Raw genomic sequence first — 25,229 nt, forward strand, 5'->3', positions numbered from 1 at the left:
TTCGCTATTGCGTTAAAAAATTCAAAGGATCATGTACTCGTAACATTATTATTTAATCTCGTGCAGCTTCATTCCGGCGTGAAGCTGGTGCGCCGTCTCGGTGGTGTACACCAACTGCGTGCGAACGATGTCACAAAACACGGAGCAGTGCAGCAACTCTCCGCGTTCAGTTTTTTTTGCTAGGGGCTTTACATCGCACCGACACAGATAGGTCTTATGGCGACGATGGGATAGGAAAGGCCTAGGAGTTGGAAGGAAGCGGCCGTGGCCTTAATTAAGGCACAGCCCCAGCATTTGCCTGGTGTGAAAATGGGAAACCACGGAAAACCATCTTCAGGGCTGCCGATAGTGGGATTCGAACCTACTATCTCCCGGATGCAAGCTCACAGCCGCGCGCCTCTACGCGCACGGCCAACTCGCCCGGTCGTTCAGTTTTAGCGACCGACCCTCAGCCAGGCGTGGAACGGAATTCATGGACAGCAATGTGCGTTCGAAATGTCAATATTAATGTATCCTTCAGTTCAAATATCGACGCGCAATTTTCTGCGTTCTTTATCGACTCACGAGCCGAGTGATCCACTGTTCAGGGTTGTTTTTTTCCTGTTTTGATCGTTCTTTCCACGGTGAGTGAGAGGGGAAACAATCATTTTCATGGGTCTCTCGTCGCAGAGCTAAGAAGTGTTTCGAGCATGGGCGTTGCGTTCATTTAAAACCTGCCCGCCGGGCCGAAGCCGCACATGTGAACAGTTTTATTCGTATTTTATTTTACATCCCACTAACTACTGCAAAAGAGTTTGATGTTCCGTACGACCTTCTCCAATTCTGTAGATACAGCCAGGAACATGCGATCGCACACAGCGGAGAAAAAAAGTTCTTCGGCCAGAACGGCACATTTTAGGCACACTCTTGGTGTACGCCGGACAGCGGTTCGTCCGTTTGTGCCATTTTCTCTGAGATGGAATCTTGTGGTGACATAATGCCAGGTCCGTGTGCGGAAGGATCAAAGGACATTTCATGAGTTATCTCCTCATCAATCACAGATATATGACACCATGGACGACGCTTTTTCTGTTTTCGAACTTCAGTAGAAGTGTGCTCATTAACCCGTTAAGTGGGGAGGTCATAAACGAGGAATTCCTGCATAGTGGGGAATCATTTTCAGTAAATTTTTTCTTTAAAAAAGAAATAGTTTTTGCCAACCTACACCCGCTTAAATATTATATTATGTTAAAATTAGCATAAAATTATACGTTGCGGTGTAAATTGCGCTATTATTTACTATTAAAACGATTTTTCAATTCATCCAGTGTCGGTGCAAAAATTGCATATGTGCCATTTCATATTTACTTCGATTCGGAGTATTATTTGTGTTGCTTACATTAATTCAACGTTGAAATACGTAACACACAAATAAAAAAGTATCATATACTCCAAATAATACAGGCACATACACTCAAATATCACATTTTCCTGAAATAAAATAGAAAAATGTACTCACCACATAGGCCTATAACTCGCCATTGAAGCGGGCAGCGAGTAATCCATGAGTTCATTCATCACAATTTTGTCACCACATTACACAAAATTACACTACACTGTTCAACACTATTTACACTCAATAGCTATAACAAATGACTGGAGAGAAAATTGAAAAGAACTATTTCAGGATGGTCACTGATAGTTGCCGGCATGCAGAATGTACAGCGGTCACCAAGTGTAGGCTACGATCTTCTCAGATTCCCCGAGTATGGAACCTGAGACTCACTGGCATATTTGCAATGCTCATACTTCAACTGTATGGTATAGCCTGAAGCAAGGAGAGGGGCACAAAGCGACATTGCATACTGCACAACAATACTGAGTGTCCCGCCGCTGGCCTTTCGCCCCGCAAACAACGCATCTCTTATTTGCGTGCAGTCTTGATTTTGAGGCTGGATTGAAAGCTGGAAAATGCCTTCCCGAGAATCGAGTTGACAAGTCAACGGGTGCGGGTCTCACTGATCGAATTGGCAAGGCTGCGTTAGGGGTAGCGTTCGCATACTTCTGAAATAGTTTCTGTACAATTTGAATACGAAACTCCAGCTGAGTGAATTTACCGCCGTGTTTCTTGTATATCACAAAAGCATTGAACACTGTTATATCCAGTAGGTGTCTAAAAATCTTGTGGTAATATTTCTTCATTCTTTTCCTCGCCATACTGTATGGCACGATACATTGGTCCGATAAGTCCACCCCTCCCATTGAGTCATTGTACTCAATACGTACGACCGGCTTCTCTTTGGTTTCTCCTTTCTTGTTTAGAACAGTGCGCATTTCCGCGTCATGAATACTACTCAGCATGCAGACTTCTCTCTTGTCTTTCCACTTCAAGGCCATGAGTTTGTTTTTATAGGCAAAAGCCACCTCCCCTTTTTTCAGCTTTTTCCCCTTGACGTCCTTCGGAAGATTTTTTCTGTTAGATTTTACAGTGCCGACAGCGTCTGTCTGAAACTCATTGAGCTGATCGAAGAGTTCCGGGCTACTGTACTAATTGTCTAGAGCTATGAGATATCCCTTATTTAGAAGAGGTTCGGCTAGAGCAAACACTACTTTCGAGGGCTTGGTATACTGAGAAATATTTACCCCACAAACCTCATTTACTAGCTCAGTTTCCTTGCCTGTGTACCACAGGATACTCCACACATATCCTGTTTTAGCCTCACATAATTTAAAAGATTCCATCCCGAAACGAGCTTTCTTCTTCGGAATGTACATTTTCCACCCCAAGCGACCTTTCCAAAGGAGTAAACTTTCGTCAATTGATAGACGATCATCTGGTAAATAGGACATTTTAAATTTTGATACAAGAATGTCTAGAACTGGCTTCACTTTGTAGAGTTTTGGGGATACTTGCCGATCGTAAGCCTCATTATCTGAGAAATGTAAACATTTCAGTAGAAGGAAAAAACGTTTCTCGGACATGGTCTCATAAAACACGGGCGTAGCAAACAATCTATTACGTGAAAAATAATGAGATAGCTTCGGCTTTTGAATTATACCCTGAAGAAGAAAGATCCCAGATAAAAGTTTTATTTCTTCCTTGTTAGTAGGAACCCAATCCCTCTGCCTGCTTCTCCTTTTCATCTTAGCTGTTCCTATACTAGCTTGTATTGACTGCTGAGCGTACAGATTAGTTTGCTCTGCAATAAGTTCGCACAGTTCATCGTCAATGAAATGCTCAAATATTTCGTCCGGTTCTTTTTTATTTAAAAGTTCGCCCTGAATTCCACTTTGATATGTAGCTGGGAATCGGGCTCTCCTACATCCCCTTTTATCCCAGTCATTAGGCGAAGTAGGAGTCAAATCGCTCTCACTTTCTGACTCGCTACTCTCATCGGAGCTCGAACTCGACACCTGTCCACGGCATCTAGGCAACAGGCCTACTCCGACGGAAGCACTCGTGCTTGGAGCATCTAATAGCGGGATAGTTTCACCATTACTATCTAAACTAGAATCACTGCAACTATCTTCCTCACTGAGCTCGAGAATATCCCGTATATCATCACTCGGAAGATCTACAATTCTTTTGGACATGTTGACTACAAATATGAAACGCTACATGCAGAATTAAAACAATCAATCACAAGATAAATTTATGTACCAACAAAACAACTTATGAGAGCTGAAAACATTCACACCGAGACATGAAATACTACGCTCCTCGCGGCACACTGACTGAGCTTCTCGCCAAGCGCCACATAGGTTGTTCTTGCGCTACGCAGCTATGTAGCAGATAATAAGGGGATTCCTAGACAAGAACTGCTTAGATACACGAAGGTGAAAAAAATTCTGTCAGATGGCAGCACCTCTCGGAACATACGGAGAATGTTTCAAACATACCGCTTGTTTCGTAACGGAGATAAAAAATAAAAACTTTCCGCGCTTCACATGACGCGCGCCCACCATCGGGCTCGCTCCAGCCGCGTCACCTGAAGCGAGCCCCACTCTACGGGTTAACACACATTGAAGAGCCGTATAGGTTCGAAAATAAGAAGTAATCCTTATAAACACGGAAGAATCATATGGCAAAGACAGGTAGTAAAATAGTAGAAGCGCACGAAATAATATTCAAACGTTTGAATAAATATTTCAGGGGAATAAATAAGTGCCAAGTCAAGTCATAATAGGGTATCCAATTGAAGAAATTGTTGCTGAAAATCAAGCACTCCTTTTGCTCCTCTTCCTACGTGTCACTAGTGTGTTCTTTTAATTATGAGTAGACCTGTAGCTCAAAACTGTACCTGTTTCCGCAACTCTAGAACAACAATACTTTGTCAACCTGTTCTGAATGAAAATTGAAAGTTCATCTTTAGTGACCATAGCCGTTACTTCTGGAGGAGGCGTGTGTAAGCAAAGGTTCGTATGTGAGAGTTGCAGTATACTCGTCCGTAAGTTTCTTCATTTTTAAAGAGTGGCGGAGAATTGGCCACTCGCTTTTCTCTATTGGAACCTCAAATAAGTCACTAAAAATCTCTTATATCTCAGAGTTGCATGTGTTGAAGGGACATAGTGAATACTGAACCCTTTCCATCATGTCAAACTGATATTTGCCTGTTAAAGGCCTTCAGCATGAATTGTCAACTCTTGTGTATGGGGGGTTGTTAATGGCCCTTCGTCACTTCCAGACATTACAGTCGGGTACCAAGGAAGGCCTGCTTATTTAAATTAAGTACTTACATTATCTGACTATGTTCAATCAAAAACAATGAAATGTGATGGCGGGCATATTTACAAATATGGCCTAAACAGTGGTATGCGGTCAGTGACATTAATATAACATTGCGGCTGGACGATTTCAGGATGTAATTAATATCCACCACAAAGAAAGCTTGAAGGGCTATTTATAGAAAACCACCTTGTGATAGACGAGAAAATAACATCTTGGGATTTAATCTGCTTTGCTCCATAAACAACTGTGCACTATAGTAGTATAATAGGCGGATTCGGCGGCCACCACCACCACAGGCTCCCAGAGGCCCACTCCTCCTCCTCCCGAGGTGCCTTCCCAGAGGCCTCCTCCTCCTCCTCCTCCCGAGGGGCCTTCCCAGAGGCCTCCCCCACCACCAGCACAGCCAGAGGCCTCCCAGGGGTCTCCTCCACCACCCGCAGGAAATTTGAATTTGTAAATAAAGCCACGTGCTTTTTGACAGTTATCATCGACAACAACGCATCGCTAACCTCACTGCTGCCATCTTGACGGGCCTAAAAATCAGTAGTACCATCTTAACCTAACTAGCGCGAGATTTGAATAGGTAAACAAAGCCACGTGTTTTTGACAGCCACGTGCTTTTTGACAGACAACAACGGATCGCTAACCTCAATACTGCCATCTTGACAGGCCTAAACCTCAGTAGTACCAACTTAACATAACTAGCGCGAGATAAACAAATCCACGTGTTTTTTGACAGCTGTCATCCGCCATGTTTAATCCAGAGACACTGTGCTGCCCTCTTTATCGTAGTAGCTGCAAATTCGTCACCTGTCATCGACAGTGCTGCCCTCTTGGCGGGCCTAAACCTTAGTGCTACCAACTTAACCTCACTAGCGCGAGATAAACAAATCCACGTGCTTTTTTGACAGCTGACATCCGCCATCTTAATCTATAGAACACAGTGCTGCCCTCTTTAGCCACTTACCTTTGAAATGTGGTGGCGGATAATTTGAAAAATGCTTTTTGACAGCAGCCATCTTTAATCCAGAGAGCACCGTGCTGCCCTCTTCAGCTAGATACCTGTGGTGGCAGGCAATTCCACGTGACAGCAGCCATCTTTGAGCACCGTGCTGCCCTCTTTGTGGCAGTGGCAAATTCCATGTGTTCTTGTTTGGAAACAAACTCACGTGTTTTTTCTGACAGCTGTCATCCGCCATCTTGCATCACAAACATCAGTGCAGCACTCTTTAGCTAGATACCTTTAGAATGTGGTGGCGGCAATCTGAAAAATTATATGTGCTCTTGTTTGGAAACAAAGCCACGTGCTTTTTGAAAGCTATCATCCGCCATCTCTAATCAATAGAGCACTGTGCTGCTATCATGCGGGCAATTTCGTCAGCTGTCATCCGCAATCTTTTATTCACAGAGCACCGTGCTGCTCTCTGTAGTAGCGGGCAATTTGAAAAGCTCTGTTAGCTGTCATCCGCCATCTTTAATCAAGAGAGCACAGTGCTGCACTCTTTAGCTAGATACCTTTGAAACGTGGTGGCGGCAATTTGAAAAATTCTATGTGCTCTTGTTTGGAAACAAAGCCACGTGCTTTTTTGACAGCTGTCATCCGCCTTCTTTAATCAATAGAGCAATGTGCTGCTATCATGCGAGCAATTTCGTCAGATGTCATCCGCCATCTTTAATCCACAGAGCACGGTGCTGCCCTCTTTATGACATGTAGTAGCGGGCAATTTGAAAAGTTCTGTTAGCTGTCATCCGCCATTTTAAATCAAGAGAGCACAGTGCTGCACTCTTTAGCTAGATGCCTTTGAAATGTGGTGGCGGCAATTTGAAAAATTCTATGTGCTCTTGTTTGGAAACAAAGCCACGTGCTTTTTTGACAGCTGTCATCCGCCATCTTTAATCAATAGAGCACTGTGCTGCTATCATGCGGGCAATTTCGTCAGCTGTCATCCGCCATCTTTAATCCACAGAGCATCGTGCTGCCCTCTTTATGACATGTAGTAGCGGGCAATTTGAAAAGTTCTGTTAGCTGTCATCCGCCATCTTTAATCAAGAGACCACCGTGCTGCCATCTTTAGCTAGATACCTTTGAAATGTGGTGGCGGTAAATTGAAAAATTCCACGTGCTCTTGTTTAGTAAACAAACTCACGCGCTTTTTGTCAGCTGTCATCCACCATCTTACATCGCAAGCTTCAGTGCTACACTCTTTAGTTGAAATATGGTGGCGGATAATATAAAAAGAAATATTCTACAGCAGCCATCCCTCGACGCTAATTGCACAAGATGGTGGCTATGCATGACTCTATAAAGATGCTTATGCAAGATGGCCGCTATACATAGGTTCTTATGAGACTCCCTTGGGATGCTTGCGCAAGATGGCGGTTATACAAGGCTCCTTATGAGACGCCCTAAGGATACTTGTGCAAGATGGCGGTTAATCTTATGAGGTGGCTTAAGGGTCCTTGCACAAGATGACTAGAGACGCCCTAAGGTTGCTTGCGCAAGATGGCGGCTATACACGACTCCTTATGAGACGCCTGAAGGGTGCTTGCGCAAGATGGCTGCTGCTCCTAGCTTGGAGGCTAACGTGTCATGCTAGTTCGATTCATTAAATTTGGGGCTTAAATGCAAAATGTTAAATATCTCGAAAACGGTGCATCGTAGAGCAAAACGGACAAAAAATTCTGCCCAATACGTCGGTCCGCAGTACGAGGAACATGATAGCATAAGAAAAACATAGTCTAATGATGAGATCAACGGTTCGGCTCCTACTTAGGCCCTTTGGCATTCGCTCTGTTTTAGCTTGTATTGAAGCAAGTCTTCGTAACAAGATCAGGTCTAGCTATGGTAGAGAGTATAACGTGCCGTGCAGGTTCGATTCATTAAATTTGGGGCTTAAATGCAAAATGTTAAATATCTCGAAAACGGATAAAAATGTCTACCTGATACCTAGGTTTGCAGTATCAGGAACAAGAGAAACATAGTTTAATGATGAGATCGACGGTTCGATCCCTACTTAGGCCCTTTGGCATTGGCAGCTATCTATTTCTACAAGATGGCGGCTATACATAGCTTCTTATGAGACAGCTTAAGAGCTCTTGCACAAGATGGTTGCTGCTCTTATGAGACTCCCTAGGGGTGCTTGCGCAAGGTAGCAGCGACAAGACGATGACTATACACAGCTGCTTATGATACGGCCTAGAGGAGCTCACACAAGATGGTGGCTGCTCTGATGAAGAAAGCTAGCTTTGCATCGTGCAGGTATTTTTACAGCACTAAACCTCATACCTTTGAAATGTGGTGCCGGGTAATTTGAAAAATTCTACGTGCTTTTTCTTCACAGCAGCTATCTTTAGACAATAGCGGCTATACATAAGCTGTTAAGGCCTCCTCTTATGTCAAGGCATAGCTCTATCGAACAAGTTTAAACCTGCATCGGAATAGCTAGAGTAAGCACGTGCTGCAGTGATGAAGTCATTATGCATGTTTAGACTTGCAAATCACAAAAGAAACATAACAAGACTACAATCGAACACTGCACTCTATGCCGTGAATATCATGTGATCGGAACATTGATTGAAGTGTTTAGAACACTAAATAAGTGATCAAGACTAAAATAGAACACTGTACTCGATACAACATGTGTTTAGAACTTGTCAGGGGATACCTTTGTTCTAAGAAGATTAGATGACCGCACATTCCTTGTAGGGCTAATAGGCTAAAGGGCTAGGGTGCCTCTCGTCTCTTTATCCGGGCTTGAAACCGGCTCTACAACTAGAGGCGGAGTTAACACCCTAAGGAAGGGAGAATGTTGGGAAATAATCTACACGAATATAGCTACTCGATCGACTATATACTACAGATGGATGACTTATGTGAGGGTAAGCGCTTACTTAATAATACACGACGTAATTCATGCTCTATTTCAAATATATCTTCTTTGTACTGTGTGTAACCAGCATCATGATAAGCTCTTAGCAGTTGTAAACGTTTTACGAGTACGTTGGGTTCTTTACAGTATCTCATACCTACATAGGGTAACAGAGGCTTGTTGTGAATTTTGAGTCTATATGTAGACAGTTGATGTGTAGGGACTTGTTTTGATGTAATACGTGCTTCAGCAGTAGCGTTTCTAGGTATAAACTTAACTCGTTTCGATAGCGATGAAGCGTTGAAATTTCCTTCTTCTTTACCTTGCATCTCTTCTTGAGATGTTTGCACTGCGACAGAACGTGTAGTAGGCTTAGGAAATGAAGTAAAATCATCAAGCTGTAATGGCAATGAAACATTAAGATTTCCTTCTTCTTCTACTTTCCCTTTACTACTGTTTTGATCAACATCATTATCCTTATTATCATAATCATGATCTTGCCTCTCTTTATCTTGAAGTTTGTGCTTAGTAACAGAACTTGCAGCAGGCCTAGACAACAAGGGAGAATTAAAAATCTCTCGCAGAGGTGTACTTTTTAAACATAAATCAGTGTTCGCTGGAATATGGTTGAGCTCTTTGTATTTTGTTCCCGATGAAGCTACATTACACGTGGCTTCATGACGTTGAGCGTTGTATGCGTTCTTGAACTCTCTTCTACAATGATTGCATTGAAAAATTGTCCTACATGATATTTCATGACGTCTCCTGTGATAGCTCCGGGAAAATGTTTTTCTACACTCTTCGCATACATACCTAGAAATAGGTTTTTCCATGACGGACTTTTATCTTCTGCTACCAGATTCTTCTTTAAATCTACTTGACATTTGTTACTCTCTACTTCGATGATGCGAACAGCTTAGTGATTAACAGTAAACTAACACAAAAGCGTATAACCAAGGTAGCAACAGTAAGGTTTAAGGCCATATGGATGGCAACAGTGAGGTTAGCAATGTTCTGTTGTTGGATTTTAAATTCCGCGCTATAACATGCATAAGGTGGCAGCCTTGAGGTTTACCGCAGTCAAGATGGCAGCAGTGAGGTTAGCGACGCTCTATTGTCCTTCAAAGTGAGGTTAGGGTTCGTCAAGAAGACAGCTGTCAAAATAGCACGTGGCTTTGTTTACTAAACAAGAGCACGTAGCTGTGACATCACGGTCACGTAATCAATCCTTAGCTCGACGTCGTTAAGAGCAGCATTAGGATTAGCTATACTTAAAAGTCTTGGGAACAGAGCAGCAGTATGAATTGCCATGTTTCAAAGCGTGTACACATCACCTATCGATTTTACATACATTGACCATCGTACTAAACTTCTTCCGCTAGATCGTGCTGCTATCTTAGCATAACCTATACCCATAAAATTAAAGTACAATGAATAGCCATGTTTCAAAGCGTGCACACATTACCTATCGATTTTGCATGCAACAAATATCGTACTAAACTCCTTCCGCTAGATTGTGCTGCTATCTTAGCATAACCTATACGCATGAACTTAAAGTACGAAGAATAACCATGTTTTAAAGCGTGTACACATCACCTATCGATTTTGCATGCATCAAATATCGTACTAAACTTCTTGCGCTAGATTATGCTGCTATCTTAGCATAATCCGTACGCATGAACTTAAAGTACAAAGAATACCCTTGTTTCAAAGCGTGTACACATTACCTAATGATTTTGCACGAAACGACTATCATACTAAACTTTTTCCACTAGATTGTGCTAAAACCGTGTAAATGTGCTGCTATCTTAGCATAACCTATCGATTTTACATGCATCGATTACCGTACTAGGCTTCTTCCGCTAGAGCATATAGAAATCGCTTTTGTGTATCCCTAACCCATGTGCAGAACTTAAAGCACAAAGAAGAGCTATCTTCTAAAGCGTGTACACATCACCTATCGATAATGTGTAAATTGAATATCGTACTAAACTTATCCTGCCAGAGCGTACGACTATCGCTTGTGTGTGCATGAACGTAAAGCATAAAGAATAGCAATGTATAAAAATCTTGTAAACAAAGCAGCAGCATTAAGTATAGCCATGTTTAAATGCGTGTACACATCATGTATCCATGATGCACGCAGTACTAAACTTAGGGCCAGTTGTACGAACAAGGAATAAAGCTGGGATAACTCTTATTCCGGCGTTAGCGCCAGAAACCAGTTGTACGACGACTGGATAAGTTGTATTCCGAGTATAACCTCGGAATACGTTATACGGGCGTGAGACGGAGGGATAGTGCGTTATTCCGAGAATAAACATGGCGGATATGGTAATAGAGTCTGATAGTGAAGATGAAATCCTTCGTGATTTATTTTTAAGAACAAGGAAGAAGCGGAATGTGAGACCTCGTCCAGATTTATTTAATAAATTTGACGGTAATGAGTTTTTCATCAGATTTCGCTTGACAAAAGAGACTGTTTTGCGTCTTCTTGATATGATCAACGATCGCTTGGAGCATATGACTGACAGGTAGGTTAGCCTAATATTATTTTTAATTGATTTAAATTAATCTGCTGTGTCTAAATTGTAGTGTAGCAACGCTTATCATCAAATATAGAACTAGGTTTATTACCGTTGTTGGAAGTAGGCCTATTTTAAGTTTAATAAGTTACTTTGTGGAATTGTATGTCACTAGGAATTTGTTACACATGTGCTCATATAGAAAACTAGTAGTGCTTCCCTACAATAGTTCCACAGGATTTCTTGATTTGTGAGCCTGTAATTGTTCTATAGTTTTTAATGTTGTATGGAACAGGAAAACATTTGTGAGGATTTAAGAGGTTTTCGTAATGTTTAGTAAACTGTTAAAATTCGCACCGTGTATTTGTGTGTTCTGCTACGTTTGAGTTTACTTATGGTTTTCCTATATTTTTATTACCGCATTTTGGAATGTACGGTAATGCCTTAAATTCTACAGAAGTTTAACAAAAGCGGGGTTAAAATAGAATGCGGTTAGGCCAGTTCTACGGAAATTTATGAACATTACAGAGTATAAAAAGTTGTTTCTAATTAATGTTCCATAGTAGGCCTATCGCATTACCATCTCTTGAAGAAAAACAAAATTACTGTAGCCTATATGAAATTGCTGGGATTTGAAAAATCAATTCTTAATATCACAGTACAAACAATGTAGTACCGTACAATTACCGGTATATTGTTTAAAAAGGAATTTGCTTCCACATGATTACTTCATTCGAAAAATGTAATTATTAATCACTATAGGCCTATATGAAAGAAAGAGCACTGCAGATAGAAGGCATCAGACTATAGTTCTATTTCATTGTTCTACTCTTGAAAATATTTCGAAAAAATTTCATGTCTAGGGCCTATATGTTAGTACCTACTGTACATAATGGAACATCTAAATATTCTTCGTAACTCAGCTTAGAAAAGTGATCATTATGCTGGCGTGACCTAATGGTTAGTGTGAAGTATATCTGTGGGTATGGGCTAAATCAAATTTGTTACTATTATTGGCCTGCCTCGTCCTTAGATTTGACCATATTAAAGTGGCTGAGATATGAGCGATGCTAGTAATGCCATTCCTTATGCAGCTAGTCCCTGTTATGAATGGTGGGAAAATGTCTCTCATAGGGTCGGTTGGTGCATACATTTCAGTGGGCTTGGCTAACTGGTATGTAATATCAACTTCTGGCTCAGTTAGGTTAGAACAACAGTTGAATAGCTACACTAATAATGGACAAAGTGTCATAGATTTAAAAGTAAAAAAAGAAGAATAAAGGAATAATAATAGCTTCTCCTTTTCAGGAATCATTCCATCTCCCCGATGAACCAGCTGCTGCTAACACTGAGATATTTTGCTTGCGGAGATTTTGTTATATGTGCAGCAGACTTCTGCAGCATTGACAAAGGAACTGCAAGCAGAATCATCCACAAAGTTGCAGAGTCAATTGCTCGTCAAGCTCCAAGATTCATAAAATTTCCAGACACACGGATGGAAATTGCTTGCGTACAACAAGACTTTTTTAAAATAGCTGCTTTTCCTCGAGTGACAGGAGCAATAGATTGCACACACATTAAAATCAGATCTCCAGGAGGAGAAAATGCAGAGGAATATAGGGGAAGGAAAGGTTTCTTTTCCTATAATGTGCAGACTGTGAGCAGTGCAGACTTAAAAATTATTGACATAGTTGTAAGGTGGCCAGGTGCTGTGCATGATCAAACAATTTTTAATAATTCTGCACTCAGAGCTCGATTTGAACGTGGTCTAATGGGGAATCGTGTCCTTCTAGGTGATTCAGGGTATGCCGCAACACCCTACCTTTTAACTCCCATTACTCATCCAAGGACACCTGCAGAAAATCTGTACAATGAGTCACAGATAAGAACAAGGAATGTAGTTGAGAGGACATATGGGGTGTGGAAGAGGCGTTTTCCAGTACTGGTAAATGGAATTAGATTGAAGACTGAAAGGGTGGAAGCAGTAATTGTGGCAAGTGCTGTGCTTCACAATTTAGCAGTCGAAATGAACGAGGACTTACCTGAAATAGACCCCCAGCTTCAGGAAGCTATCAATGCTGCAATTGAAGATGAGAGAGGAGCAGTGGCAAATGAGGATATGGTGCTGTTAGGGATAACTTTGTGGATTACTTTGGATCTAGGCTTTAGGTTTTCAATCAGAACTGTATGAAACAACTTGTCTTCATATTTAAATCTTTTATTTTGTCAGATTTTTAAGGGTCTCCTCCTTAATTTTTACATCTAGTTCTAAGCTCCTTTTCTTTATATGAAAGAGAGCTGCTTCTCTTTCATCTCTTTTCTGCACTTCTCGCAATTGTTCCTCCAGCAGCCTCTTCTGCAGCTGAGCTACTTCAGTCCTCGCTGTGACCCATGGTTCAATTTTCTTCCCCGTTGCAGACAGTGGTAAGCTCTTCTTTCTAAATATTGGCTTACGCCGACTAAGTAGAGGACGTTCCACCTCCGCCTCTCTTGTGTTGGTACCCGAAGTACCTGCAACTATAAAAGCGATCTTATATTTTCATACTAATTGTTAGTATGGAAAAGGATTTTTTTTTTGTCATAATAGGTACATACCATCATGATTTTCCATCTGCAACGGCAGAGTAGGACTACTTGATTGGTCTGTTGAATAAGAGAAATGAAGCCTATTATAATATTGTATCACTTCTTATTTTCACTTACATGCCAGCAGAATGTAATTGCAGTGGGACACAAATTGACAAGATTATCTACAGTTAATGATTTAATTGAATTAATATTTGTAGCCGAGCTGTTTGCATAATCTATCACTAAAAAAAGTATTTTTTTAAATGTAAGGTATAGTTTGTTTAGTGTGAGACAGTTCACTGAATGCACACCCGCTCAAAACATGAACAAGTGCACGGTATTGAGCCTTGTGGTGATTTCTCTACCTGGCACAATAGCAAAGTCAACAGTAACGTAGAAGACAAAATACTGTGTAGTCGGCATACTTTGTTCTTGTGGCAGCCTCCGCATGGGGAAGTTGTAATAATAATAATAATAATAATAATAATAATAATAATGTTTGTTGTGGGTACTCACAAAGTTTGTATTTAAAGGGGAGAGAAATTTAATTTTGATCATAATTAAATTAATAGTCCGCCTCTGTGGTGTAGTGGTTAGTGTGATTAGCTGCCATCTCCGGAAGCCCGGGTTCGATTCCCGGCTTTGCCATTATATTTGAAAACTGGTATGAGGATTCAGCCCCAGGAAGTCACCTAAGTAGAAGGTGGTTCGATTGCCTCCTCAGTCAACATCGAAGTGGTCTTCCGTGGTCACCCCACTTCTCTTTCAGGCTATTGCCGGGATGGTACCTAACTTACGGCCACTTCCTTTCCTCTTCCTTCCTTGTCTACCCCTTCCAATCTTTCCATTCCCCCACAAGGCCCCTGTTCAGCATCACGGGTTAGGTACAGGACCTCATCCTCAGTTGTAACCTCAACACAAAATCTCACGCTCCAGGACAGTGCCGCAGAGGTGGCATCCCTCACTGAGAGTCCGAGGGGGGAGCCAACCCTGGAAGTTAAACGGATAATGATGAAATAATTAAATTAAAGCCCACTTTCATGAACAGTTGCCAAAAGAAGGCTAACTACCATGAGTTGTTTAACACAGTGTTAAGATTCTTGCGTTTCCTCAATCTTTCCCCGGAAAATGTCAGCTAGCATGATGTTAACTTTCGCGAGAGTTACAAACAATGCAAATCTTTAATACAGCTGTAGAACATGGTGCATGAAGTCAACATAAAGACGTTGACCAATGTTTGATTCACAGTCCCAAGCTAAGAACGAGAAATTGCCTCTTCCAGACCTTTATAATCCTCCTCACAGAGTTCTGTGTGTGTGTTATGTTGTTATTTATAATGGTTTTGAGGTCTCATTTTAGGATGTAAGTAGCACAGAGTTAAACACTTTTTATTAAAGGGCATCCATGATCTCGTAACAAGACCACTTCATTAATTGTCCTCACTTCAAACCGTGCTCCGACATGGGAGTTAAATATTGTACGATCATGTTCAGAACCTGGCCATCTAGCAAATACATCCCTGATTTGAAGGTTAGGATCACTAATCACTTGAACATTAATAAAAAAGTATCCCTTCTGAATGCAGTATATTGCAGCTGTATTGTCTCCAAATGATTGGATTCTTATGTTTGTATGGTCTATTTTGAGCATGTCACAGTTTGTCTGTTAGTAGAATTTTTTGATTAATAGTTTTTGATTTTTTGATTAATAGTTGGTAGTCTGTATAGTTGGTAGTTTGAGAGAGAGAGAGTGTGTGTGTGTGTTAGTCACGATTCTCACCTTTGAGAACATCAGGGATTGGTACCGAGTCGATCGAGTAGCTGCCAGCATTTAAAGCAGGATGCTTTGGAGTCCTCAGCATTCCTGGTGAATATTTGTTCCAAGTGATTTCTGAAAATAAAAAATGTGTAAAAATGTGTAAGTTACTAAAATATTAATTATATACAATGTGATAATACATATTACACCCCTGCAATACATTTATTATTATTATTATTATTATTATTACTATTATTATTATTATTAGATTTATTCAAAAAATAAATTATTCATATACGAAAGCTGGAAGGTCTCCATATCAGATGTTGTTTGCTAATATTGTATAGTCTAGAGTACTTTAGAAAATTAGAGCTTTTAACAGAAGGCAGAAAATCATGTGAAATTTGGTTGATACAATTCTTAAGATGACTCATTTGTAAGTGGAGGAGATCTGCCTCTCCAGACTGACAATACTCCCTCATACTATGTATGTCATGACAATTTGGAAAGAAAAGTTGGATGCCCATATAGGGGTGTGTTATACATAGTCTTTTCAATGTACAGCTTCATTTCTGAGACAATATGTGTTACACGTAGAAGTTCTTACATGGGTAGACATGGGTAGACAATGCGTTGCCTATGGACAGCATGTACTACTTTTTCAATGGAATGTGTGTTTGAAAATATAGGGCCTGCTGTATTTCTCAAGTACTTCTATTACAGATCCAGTTTTTGTTGTACTGTATATGTATATGGAAAATCCAATCTTTTGTCAGTATCATTTGTTACATGTGTCGATGAAATGTTCCTCCTCATATTATCTATATGTCAGAATATAGAAAATTTATTTTAAATTAACATGGAGAAGTTATTGCACAACCTAGATGCAGTTCCCACCCGTTTACTTGTTTTCAGAGGATTAGGTAAGGCCTATAACAGATGTACCAGTACATAGAAGAAATTTACCATGCTCTATCTAAATTCGAGGTATCTATTTCGGTGAACTCTAGCACCCACATTACAGACATTACAAATTACCTAGCATTCTTTCTAAACAAATTTAATTCATTGTTAAATTCATATCTACGAGACTCCCTGCATTAACATTATTGCATCTTCTGCAAAGAGTGCATAATACATACCAGTACTACTACTTGGGAGGTCATCAAACGGCAGGGAGACACTACCATCTTCCTCAGTTTGAATGTCTGTATCCTAAACATAAAAGAAAATGCTCATAATATCATGTATGGAAACTGCAAAAGCCATTAAAAATAAAGGGTTAACCATAACAAACAGAAGAGAAAGTGCGATTACTTAGCTCTGTATGCTTGTATTAACAGTACAGTAATGATTGCTTCTCAATTCACTTTTATCTATGTTTATGATTAAACAGGTAATGCAATATTATGTTTTTCCACCACAATGGTGTTTATTATGGCAGTTCACTGATAAATATTAATGTTCTTGGCAAGATATGTTGTCTAATTAAATGATTACCTAGAACAGATCATAAAATAAAAGTTCAACCTTCAAGTCAAGTGATGACACTTTCTTTCTCTTTGGTATGGTTCAACTGTAAACAGTATTGGCAAGAGTAACATAAATGGGTCAACACTTGACGTAATGCGTAACCTAATCCTAGCATTGTCTACAGAGGGATGTCTGTATTTCATGAGACCCATGTTAGGAATTACATTCATTTTTAAATCTTGAACTGTGTAACTTTATGAAAAATTTAAGCCATAATTATCACAGTGATGATGGCTTGATACAATTGACTAAATTACAATACAGTGTGTATCAACCCATGTTGTAAAAATCATTTAATTCAGAACTGGCTTTCAGAAACTACGTTGAATCTTCACTAGTTTCTGAAAGTCAGTTCCAGAGTAAATGATTTTTAGACAGTGAACTGATACAGACTGCATTTTAATTCAATAAATTGTGAAACTTAATTTACTTAAAATGTGGAACCAATGTACTGGCACAGAATATAATTTCATTGTACCATCGTAAGGGAAAATATAGAGAATAAAATGCCTTTGCTCAGAAGGAACCTGAGAATGTTCATCTGCCTCACCTCAGATCTTTATTGGGTGTGAGGGTCCATAATACCAGTTGAGGTTAAGTCAGGGTGTGACTTTCATAAATAGGAAAAGTCCTCTCAGTTTTAATTACTGCGTTGATGGGGTGAAGGTTCCTAATGGGAATCATTGTATGTATAAGGAAAGATCTTCATTGGGGTAATCATATAAATGGGATTGTAAATAAAGGGTACAGATCTCTGAACATGGTTACGAGGGTATTTTGGGGTTGTAGTAAGGATGTAAAGGAGAGGGCATATGTCTCTGGTAAGACCCCAAGTAGAGTATGGTTTCTGTGTATAGGACCCTCACCAGGATTACTTGATTCGAGAACTGGAAAAATCTGAAGAAAAACACCTCGATTTGTTCTGGTCGATTTCTGACAAAAGAATAACGTTAAAAAAATGTTGCAAAGCTTAGGCTGGGAACACTTGGGAGAAAGGAGACGAGGTGCTCGACTAAAAGTGGTATGGAATACCAATATAAATGGGACATTATAAATTTTCCAGCTAACTCATTCCTGGTTGCCAGCGTTTCGCCCCTGTGTGCTAAGTTGGGCTCACCAGTTGGTACTTAGCACACCCACCAAGATGCATAGTCTCTCATACTGCATTGGCACTGCCAGTAGCTCCAAGTGGCCTCCACGGTATACACTAGCCATGCGTCTTATAAATTTACTCATTCGGGACAAATATTTTAGGTTCACTATGGAAATCAACATGTATAGCATAAGCGGTATGCAGCGAGCTGTCAGTGGAGAGATTAGTAGATGAATATGTTTGAGTGGTGTCTTTAAAGGTAGGAAAAATCACAATATGAAGATAAACTTGGAATTCAAGAGGACAGATTGGGGCAAATATTTGTTTATAGGAAGGAGATTAAGGAATTGGTATAACTTACCAAGGGAGATGTTCAATAAATTTCCATTTCCTTCAAAATCACTTAAGAAAAGGCTAGGAAAACAACATATCTACCACCTGGGTGACTGCTCAAAATGCAGATCAGTAGTGATTAATTGATTGGCACTGAGATAATTTCAGCTTGACAACACCTGCATGTAATCCTCAAAGAATAGGCTAAACCTTTTCACCCCAGAAATAGCAAATCCTAACTGCAAAGGAACACGTCAACATACCAGCAAATCATTATTGTGTATCACTTACTCTGTACAAAACAAAACAAAAATACAAACTGCTGATGGTTAATGGTTCTATATAGGACACATGACATAATGGACATAACAACTATTTAAAGTTCAGTAAAATCTCCTCTCTTTATTATTGCAGACTGATTCCCAGGAGAAGTTGTCATGAATTTAGGAACCAAGGATTGAACACTAACAAAATAGTATTTAAAATCACCTTTGGACACATGTTCCATTGTCATCCCAGGTATAGTAGCACAGGAACTAAATTTATCTATTCAAATTTATACTGTTCACAAGATAGAATCTATGCAGGAATTATCCTTCTGATATTTAGGTACAGCTATTATTCAATTTACACCACTCCCTTCCTTTCTTGTTTAAATTCATGCTGATTACATATTTAATTATACTGCAACCCCTTTTCCTTGGTTAGGTTAGGTTACAAGTGGGAGGTTACTACATAATCTTGCACTGCAACCAATTATAGCTACTGTGCTCCCCCGCCACTGCCCACACGGAGAATGTGAAACCCAGTGTTGGCAGATAGCTTATCCCTGTCGAATAGCACGAAGGGTCCTGCTCAAAGCGCAACGTCTGATGAACGAATCATTACCAACAGCATCACATGCCCTTATTCTATACGAGCACTGAAGAGAAGTTTGCTACTGAAAGTGAGCTTTTGGTATGACCAGCATTCAGATGGTGAAATTTTTCCACCAACTGAACTCGAACAAACTAACCGCAGCATGAGACCATAAAGACTTGACAAGTTAACGATCATGGTCACCATGCAGGCTAGTTTCCAAAGTAAATCCTTACAGTAAAAGTAGGTGACGTGTTGTTTTATTAGGCAGAAGATACTGAATTAATATTACTGTATCAACTTGCATATAGGTAGCAAGAAGGCAGTTGTCACCAAACCACCAGAGTTTCTGTGTGAACCCACACAGTTCATGTATGGGTTAAAAAATATACAGTATATATAAAACTGAGTAGGCTACGTAGATTAACTGCTACCCACGCACTAAAACAAAGCACGTTATCCATGGTAAGTTATCCCCATACAAATCTTGCTTGTTAAAGACTTACCTTATCTAATTCAACATTAAGCAACTGCAACGAATCACCACTTGCAGATTCTACTGGCACTGAAAATACAGAATTGTAGATCAACTTACATTACTCTGAAAATTCATATTTATGTTAGTTTTTGTAATACGAATACCATTTTTGATCAATTAGATAATGAAAACCAACCTTCACACAGAAATGTTGCATCTGAATCAAATACACTTTGATTACCCTCTGCAGATAGTTTGATGAGTCCCTGAACTCTATCATACAGAGGGTTGGCCTTAATTTCTGTGTGTGGCCCACCACCAGTTTGCAGTCTCTGCTGCCTCAGCTTTGCACAGTACTTCCTCGTTTCCTTTTTAAGGGAGTCAAATTTTTGGCGTAGCTGCTCACCCGTTCTTCCTGTTGTGGTCTGGGCATTGAAATCTGCAGCAATTTTCTCCCAAGCCTTTGTCTATAAAAATGAGAACAATTAACTTAGGATCCAGATGTATACCTATAATATATTTACTTTACTTGCATTTGATAATACAGGCTCTTACTAAAGGGCAAACAATAACTTACTGGGAGACTAGAACCAATGCTACAATGAACAAATCTGAATTAAATTGTTAATGGTCAGCAGTCTATCATAATACTAAAATAGATTACAATTTGACTGCACAATGAAATAATACTAAACGAACACTAACCTTTTCGTTAGACGTCACTGCATCCGTCCTCTTATTTTCCACGACGTCCTTATAACACTCTACAGTGCGTATTAGCTGTAAAGCTTCTTCATAGGTGTAATTTTGAGCCCTTTTCTTCTGCTGCTGCAACATGATGTTTAATAACTACTTCAAACACAAGCAAAAAAATGAATCACAATTACTAATGCACACGTTGTGTTGTTGTTGTTGTTGTCAAAAAGTAACAGTAGAAGATCGTAGTGCGGGTCGATTTTATGACGCAAGCATTGCCAACCTTCTTCGTCACTGGGGTTATACCCGGTATAGCTAACCACGGAATAATGTGGAATGGTACAACAGACTCTCGAGGATATACCAGGAATAGCCTATACCGGGAATAGCTATACGGAGATTTATTCCTTGTTCGTACAACTGGCCCTTAATATAGTACAGGCTTAACCATTCAATATAGAAGAGAACAGTATTTGAACTAAGGAATGGATGAAAAGGATGCACAAAAAGGAGAGGTCAATAATGACAAAGAGGAGAGAATTTTTTTTAATGTGCCTTACGTCCTCAAGGTGTCAGGAGGGGCATATTAAAGAAAATTTTCTCAGAAATCATGTATTCTAGAGCCCTTAGACATTATTCTCTATATAACATACAGTCTGACCTTTATTCGAGGAATAAAATGAGCTAATCACTAATCACCTTTTCTAAATGGATTCAATGTCTGAACAAAATACTTATTTTGAGAGAATGTACATTCAGATTTTAAGCTATTTTATCTCTCATATGCCACAGGCGCTTCTGCTCTTTCCTTAACACACATATCTTCCAGCACATTGTGGATGTGAGGGTAACCCAGAGTAATCGCCTGTGTTGACATTTTGTTTAGCAGACTGGTGTATCCAGTCTCAAAATCACTGACGAAAGATTTGTGACATAACTTCTTCTCCCTTTTTGCTAGCTGCTTACGTCATACCAACACAGATAGGTCTTATGGCGACGATGTGATAGGAAAGGCTTAGGAGTTGGAAGGAAGCAGCCATGGTCTTAATTAATGTACAGCCCCAGCATTTGCCTGGTGTGAAAATGGGAAACCTCGGAAAACCATCTTCAGGGCTGCCGACAGTGGGTTTCGAACCCACTACCTCCCGGATGCAAGCTCACAGCCGCGTGCCCCAGACCGCACGTCCAACTCGCCCGGTTAACTTACTCTACACTATTTACGATATGAGTAATAATTTTTTACATGTGGTTCTAATGGTGGTGCAGTAGTGTTGGAAGATATTAGTTAAAAAAAAGTACAATGTGCCAACCATCCTCCAGTATAATCAGAGGGGAAAGTAGAAGAGCTGCAACCCCTAAACCAAAGTAATTTCGATACTGACAGTAAAAAGTACAGACTAATCCAACCCCAAACTTAATATACGCGCTAACAGTTTCCGATATTGTCACACATTTCTTTAACATAATTCTCATATCTGTACAAGTTTGAAGCAGTAGCATTATAAGAAATATTAAACCTAGTGACCTAGTGTTTTTGATTGGGAGTCTGCTCATATGCCGGGTTCAAGTCTGACATAACAAGAAATACCAAAGGTAGAGATCTTTAACAGCAGTACACTCACATCTTGAAAATGTTCAGACACCATTCTCTTCTGTAGTGCCTGTAACTCAGAACTCAAAAAGCACACATTTATTCTGAGAATAGCATTCATTAATTGCAGAATTTTATCTTTAAGCAACTAGTGGGCAATATCTCATCTGTAAATTAGCACTTCACAGTGTTTGCAATAGATTATTACTGTCAGGTCACAGTTATTCATTGAACATCTCTCTTCAAACAGTCAAGGTTTTCAAAGACTCTGAGGTGCCAAAATGATGCACAGAAATTCACATTCAACGGAGTAAAACTACAGACATATGCTGTAATTCAGCTTCCTCAAATACCTCTAGACCTAACCTGAATCATACTCGCTGACATGAAATTAGCATGTCATCAGTTTACCCCCTGAGCTATCAGATGAAAACCCATTGAACTGAAAGCCACACTAACAGAAGATTGCAATGGACTGTGATTAGAGTAGCAACAGGCAGAGCAAGGAAAGATGATAAAAATATCTTGCATCTTCTCCAAAATTTTCCACTGCATCTCCACATTCATCAGGGTGTTTGCTTTAGATGAACTATGCTCACAGTAAACTTCCAAGGCAGAATTTTTCTACATGCTCACCCAACATCCATGTCACTGTAGAGAAGTTTAAATCATGCAAATCTGACTTGGAATTTCTTTTGGAGAAAAAATGTTCTCCATGAGAGCCAGGGAGCTACTGGCCATAACCTAATTATATCTAGAACCCACCATTTTCCAGCACCTCAGCAACTACTAGCACTGCAATTGGCTAATATTATAGGAAATGATGTCAATACCACAAAGATACCATTACCACAAATGCAGAATAAAGAAATGACCACACACCCTCCAGAAATCCATTTCTATAACCAAGAGAGGTAATCAATTAACATCAGTCAGTCAATAGGTATTTATCACTTGAAATGCCCTGAAGCCTCAATCTTGAGACACTGCTAATCACAACTTTGTCACTAGCTGGACCTAACCAAGGCTCCTTCAACATGAAGCCTCCAACATTGATCCTAATTTATGATACCATCAAACATAGAATGCATTGCCGTCTCCCTAGTAAATGCCAGAGGCCAACTGTCCACCGGGCGGTCATTATCCGGTGGCATATACCACCAGAACCCCTTTCCTTGTCCCATGAATGATGTTTTTCTCACTACTTTGACCCATACATGTACATCAATAGTGTGGTTTGTAGTTCCTATGGGTTGGCAGCTTTGTGTAGTGCGCTGTGGCACATTCCCAGACAAAGAAACAAAACTGAGTCATACTACACATAGGAGCTCATGCAGTAAAAGGTAATTGCTGGTGTTAATATTGAGGAAGCACATAGAAAATTATGCCCCTGCCAAACTTATTCAGCTACTAAGGGCTAATTATTGACCTCTATAAAGTTATCTGGAATGAGCTTACAAGTGATGCACTTGTTGTTCCTTCAAACCAGGTTGGTTCCTCTTTTATCTTTACTTCCAGGTCCATTTCACACAGCAACTGAAGTTGTTAGAAGGCACTGGGGTTGTTGATTACTTCCAATGACCTTACACTGAAATATAAGCCAGAAAAATACATTACCTTATTGATGTCATTGCTACTTATGTTATTTATCAACAGACTAAGCAACAAGCATGTAATTTTACATGACCATCAATATTATGATCATACAAAGAAACTCAAAATGTTACATGTCTGTTGATATTGTGCTCAGACATATAGGACCTCAAGTTTTCTATGACTGATACAACGATCATAACTAAGGGCCTCCAGTTTTACACGACTTCTAACACAGTGATCATTTCCATAGGAAAACAAAACTTAACATATCTGTCAATATCAAAGTCCCCTAGTTTTAAATGACACCTTATATCGGATGAATAGCTGTATAACATACAGTTTTATATGGAACTGAAACTGGAACAAGAAGACCTTTCATGTTAAAAATCCAACGTACCTCACTTGCGATCAGAAAGCACAAAACTTCTTGAAAATTCAGTGACTATTCCGTTTGCATATCACTCCATATCTTGGATCTTTCTACCATTTTTATCCTTTGCAATAAGCTTCAAAACTAACTGAAGAAGTTCACAGTGCTTTGTGATTTTTTCTCTAAAAATTTTCCTTCTCAGGGTCAAATTCTCTCCAGCCATTCTCCTCACATCAAGCTGATTTACCATCTCTTTATTTGAGACATATTCTATCCATCTGATCTTCATCAACTTCTGATAACATGACATCTCAAAGGCTTGAACTCCATTTTTCTCGGTACTAGTTATTATCTATGTTTTACTTCCAATATGATGTCATACTCCATACTCAGTATAGACATAACTTTTAAGTTTTCCAATCTGTTGAATCTAAATAACATGATGGAGAACAGATGGGAGTTTAAGCAGGATTTAGTGATGATATATATCGATATTGAGAAGGCATATGCCAGTGTACCACAGCAAGTAGTCTTGGATGCATTGATAAAAGAGAAGGCAGGGAGAGGAGCAGAACCAGTTATAAAAACCACAAATGAATGGTAAGTAGCATGAAGATTATGATAGGACAAACAAACCGGTTCAAATAGAAACAGGACTTCAACAAGTATCTGTATTATCCCCTCCACACTTCATTACAAACATGGATGAAATCCACAAGAGTATACAACAAACAATGGGAACCAAGGAGGCAAAGGCCTTAATCTTTGCCGATGACACTGTAATATGGGGAGAAGATGAAATCGAAGTACAAGAACAAGATACTGTATGGAATCACGAGATAAAGGAATATGGAATGTAAATAAATGTGGAAAAGTATACGATAGTAGTGGTAACGAGAGGCAATAGAGAAGGAAGTGGGAATATTGAAGGAAATGCAAGACCATTAGAAGTTGTGGAATGCTTCAAGTATTTGGGGAGAATAATTGCAGAAAATGAGAAAATAAATTAAGAAATTAGAAAGAGAATTGAACAAGCCAATGGGTTTTACCAATATGTGAGAAGTATAGTCTGTAACTGGGACATCCCAAAAGAATGCAAGAAAATTTTTCATCCAATGTATTACACACCAATTTTCACATATGCTTCAGGCATATGGACAACAACAAAACATGATGAAAGCAGAATGCAAGAGGCCAAGAAGAAATTCCTTAGAGAAGTAGTAGGGAGGACATGAAGGGATAAAATCAGAAAC

At 39.7% G+C, this 25,229-nt stretch overlaps 1 protein-coding gene and 1 pseudogene across 1 annotated transcript; both read right to left on the reverse strand.

Annotated features, from left to right (window-relative positions):
* Nucleotides 1-442: 442 nt before the first annotated feature.
* LOC137503397 (5.8S ribosomal RNA) lies at nucleotides 443-591 on the reverse strand (annotated as a pseudogene).
* A 12,729-nt stretch (nucleotides 592-13,320) lies between these two features.
* Nucleotides 13,321-23,589, reverse strand: LOC137503161 (uncharacterized). The gene is made up of 7 exons (XM_068230636.1): nucleotides 23,469-23,589; nucleotides 19,920-20,190; nucleotides 19,752-19,810; nucleotides 16,571-16,643; nucleotides 15,450-15,560; nucleotides 13,698-13,745; nucleotides 13,321-13,619 (listed from the first exon to the last, which is right to left on the reverse strand). Exons 1-7 carry the CDS (start codon nucleotides 23,532-23,534, stop codon nucleotides 13,321-13,323), a joined length of 927 nt encoding a protein of 308 aa, XP_068086737.1. The 5' UTR covers nucleotides 23,535-23,589.
* Nucleotides 23,590-25,229: the final 1,640 nt, after the last annotated feature.

Source organism: Anabrus simplex, chromosome X, assembly GCF_040414725.1.
Source record: "Anabrus simplex isolate iqAnaSimp1 chromosome X, ASM4041472v1, whole genome shotgun sequence".
NCBI lineage: Eukaryota > Metazoa > Arthropoda > Insecta > Orthoptera > Tettigoniidae > Anabrus > Anabrus simplex.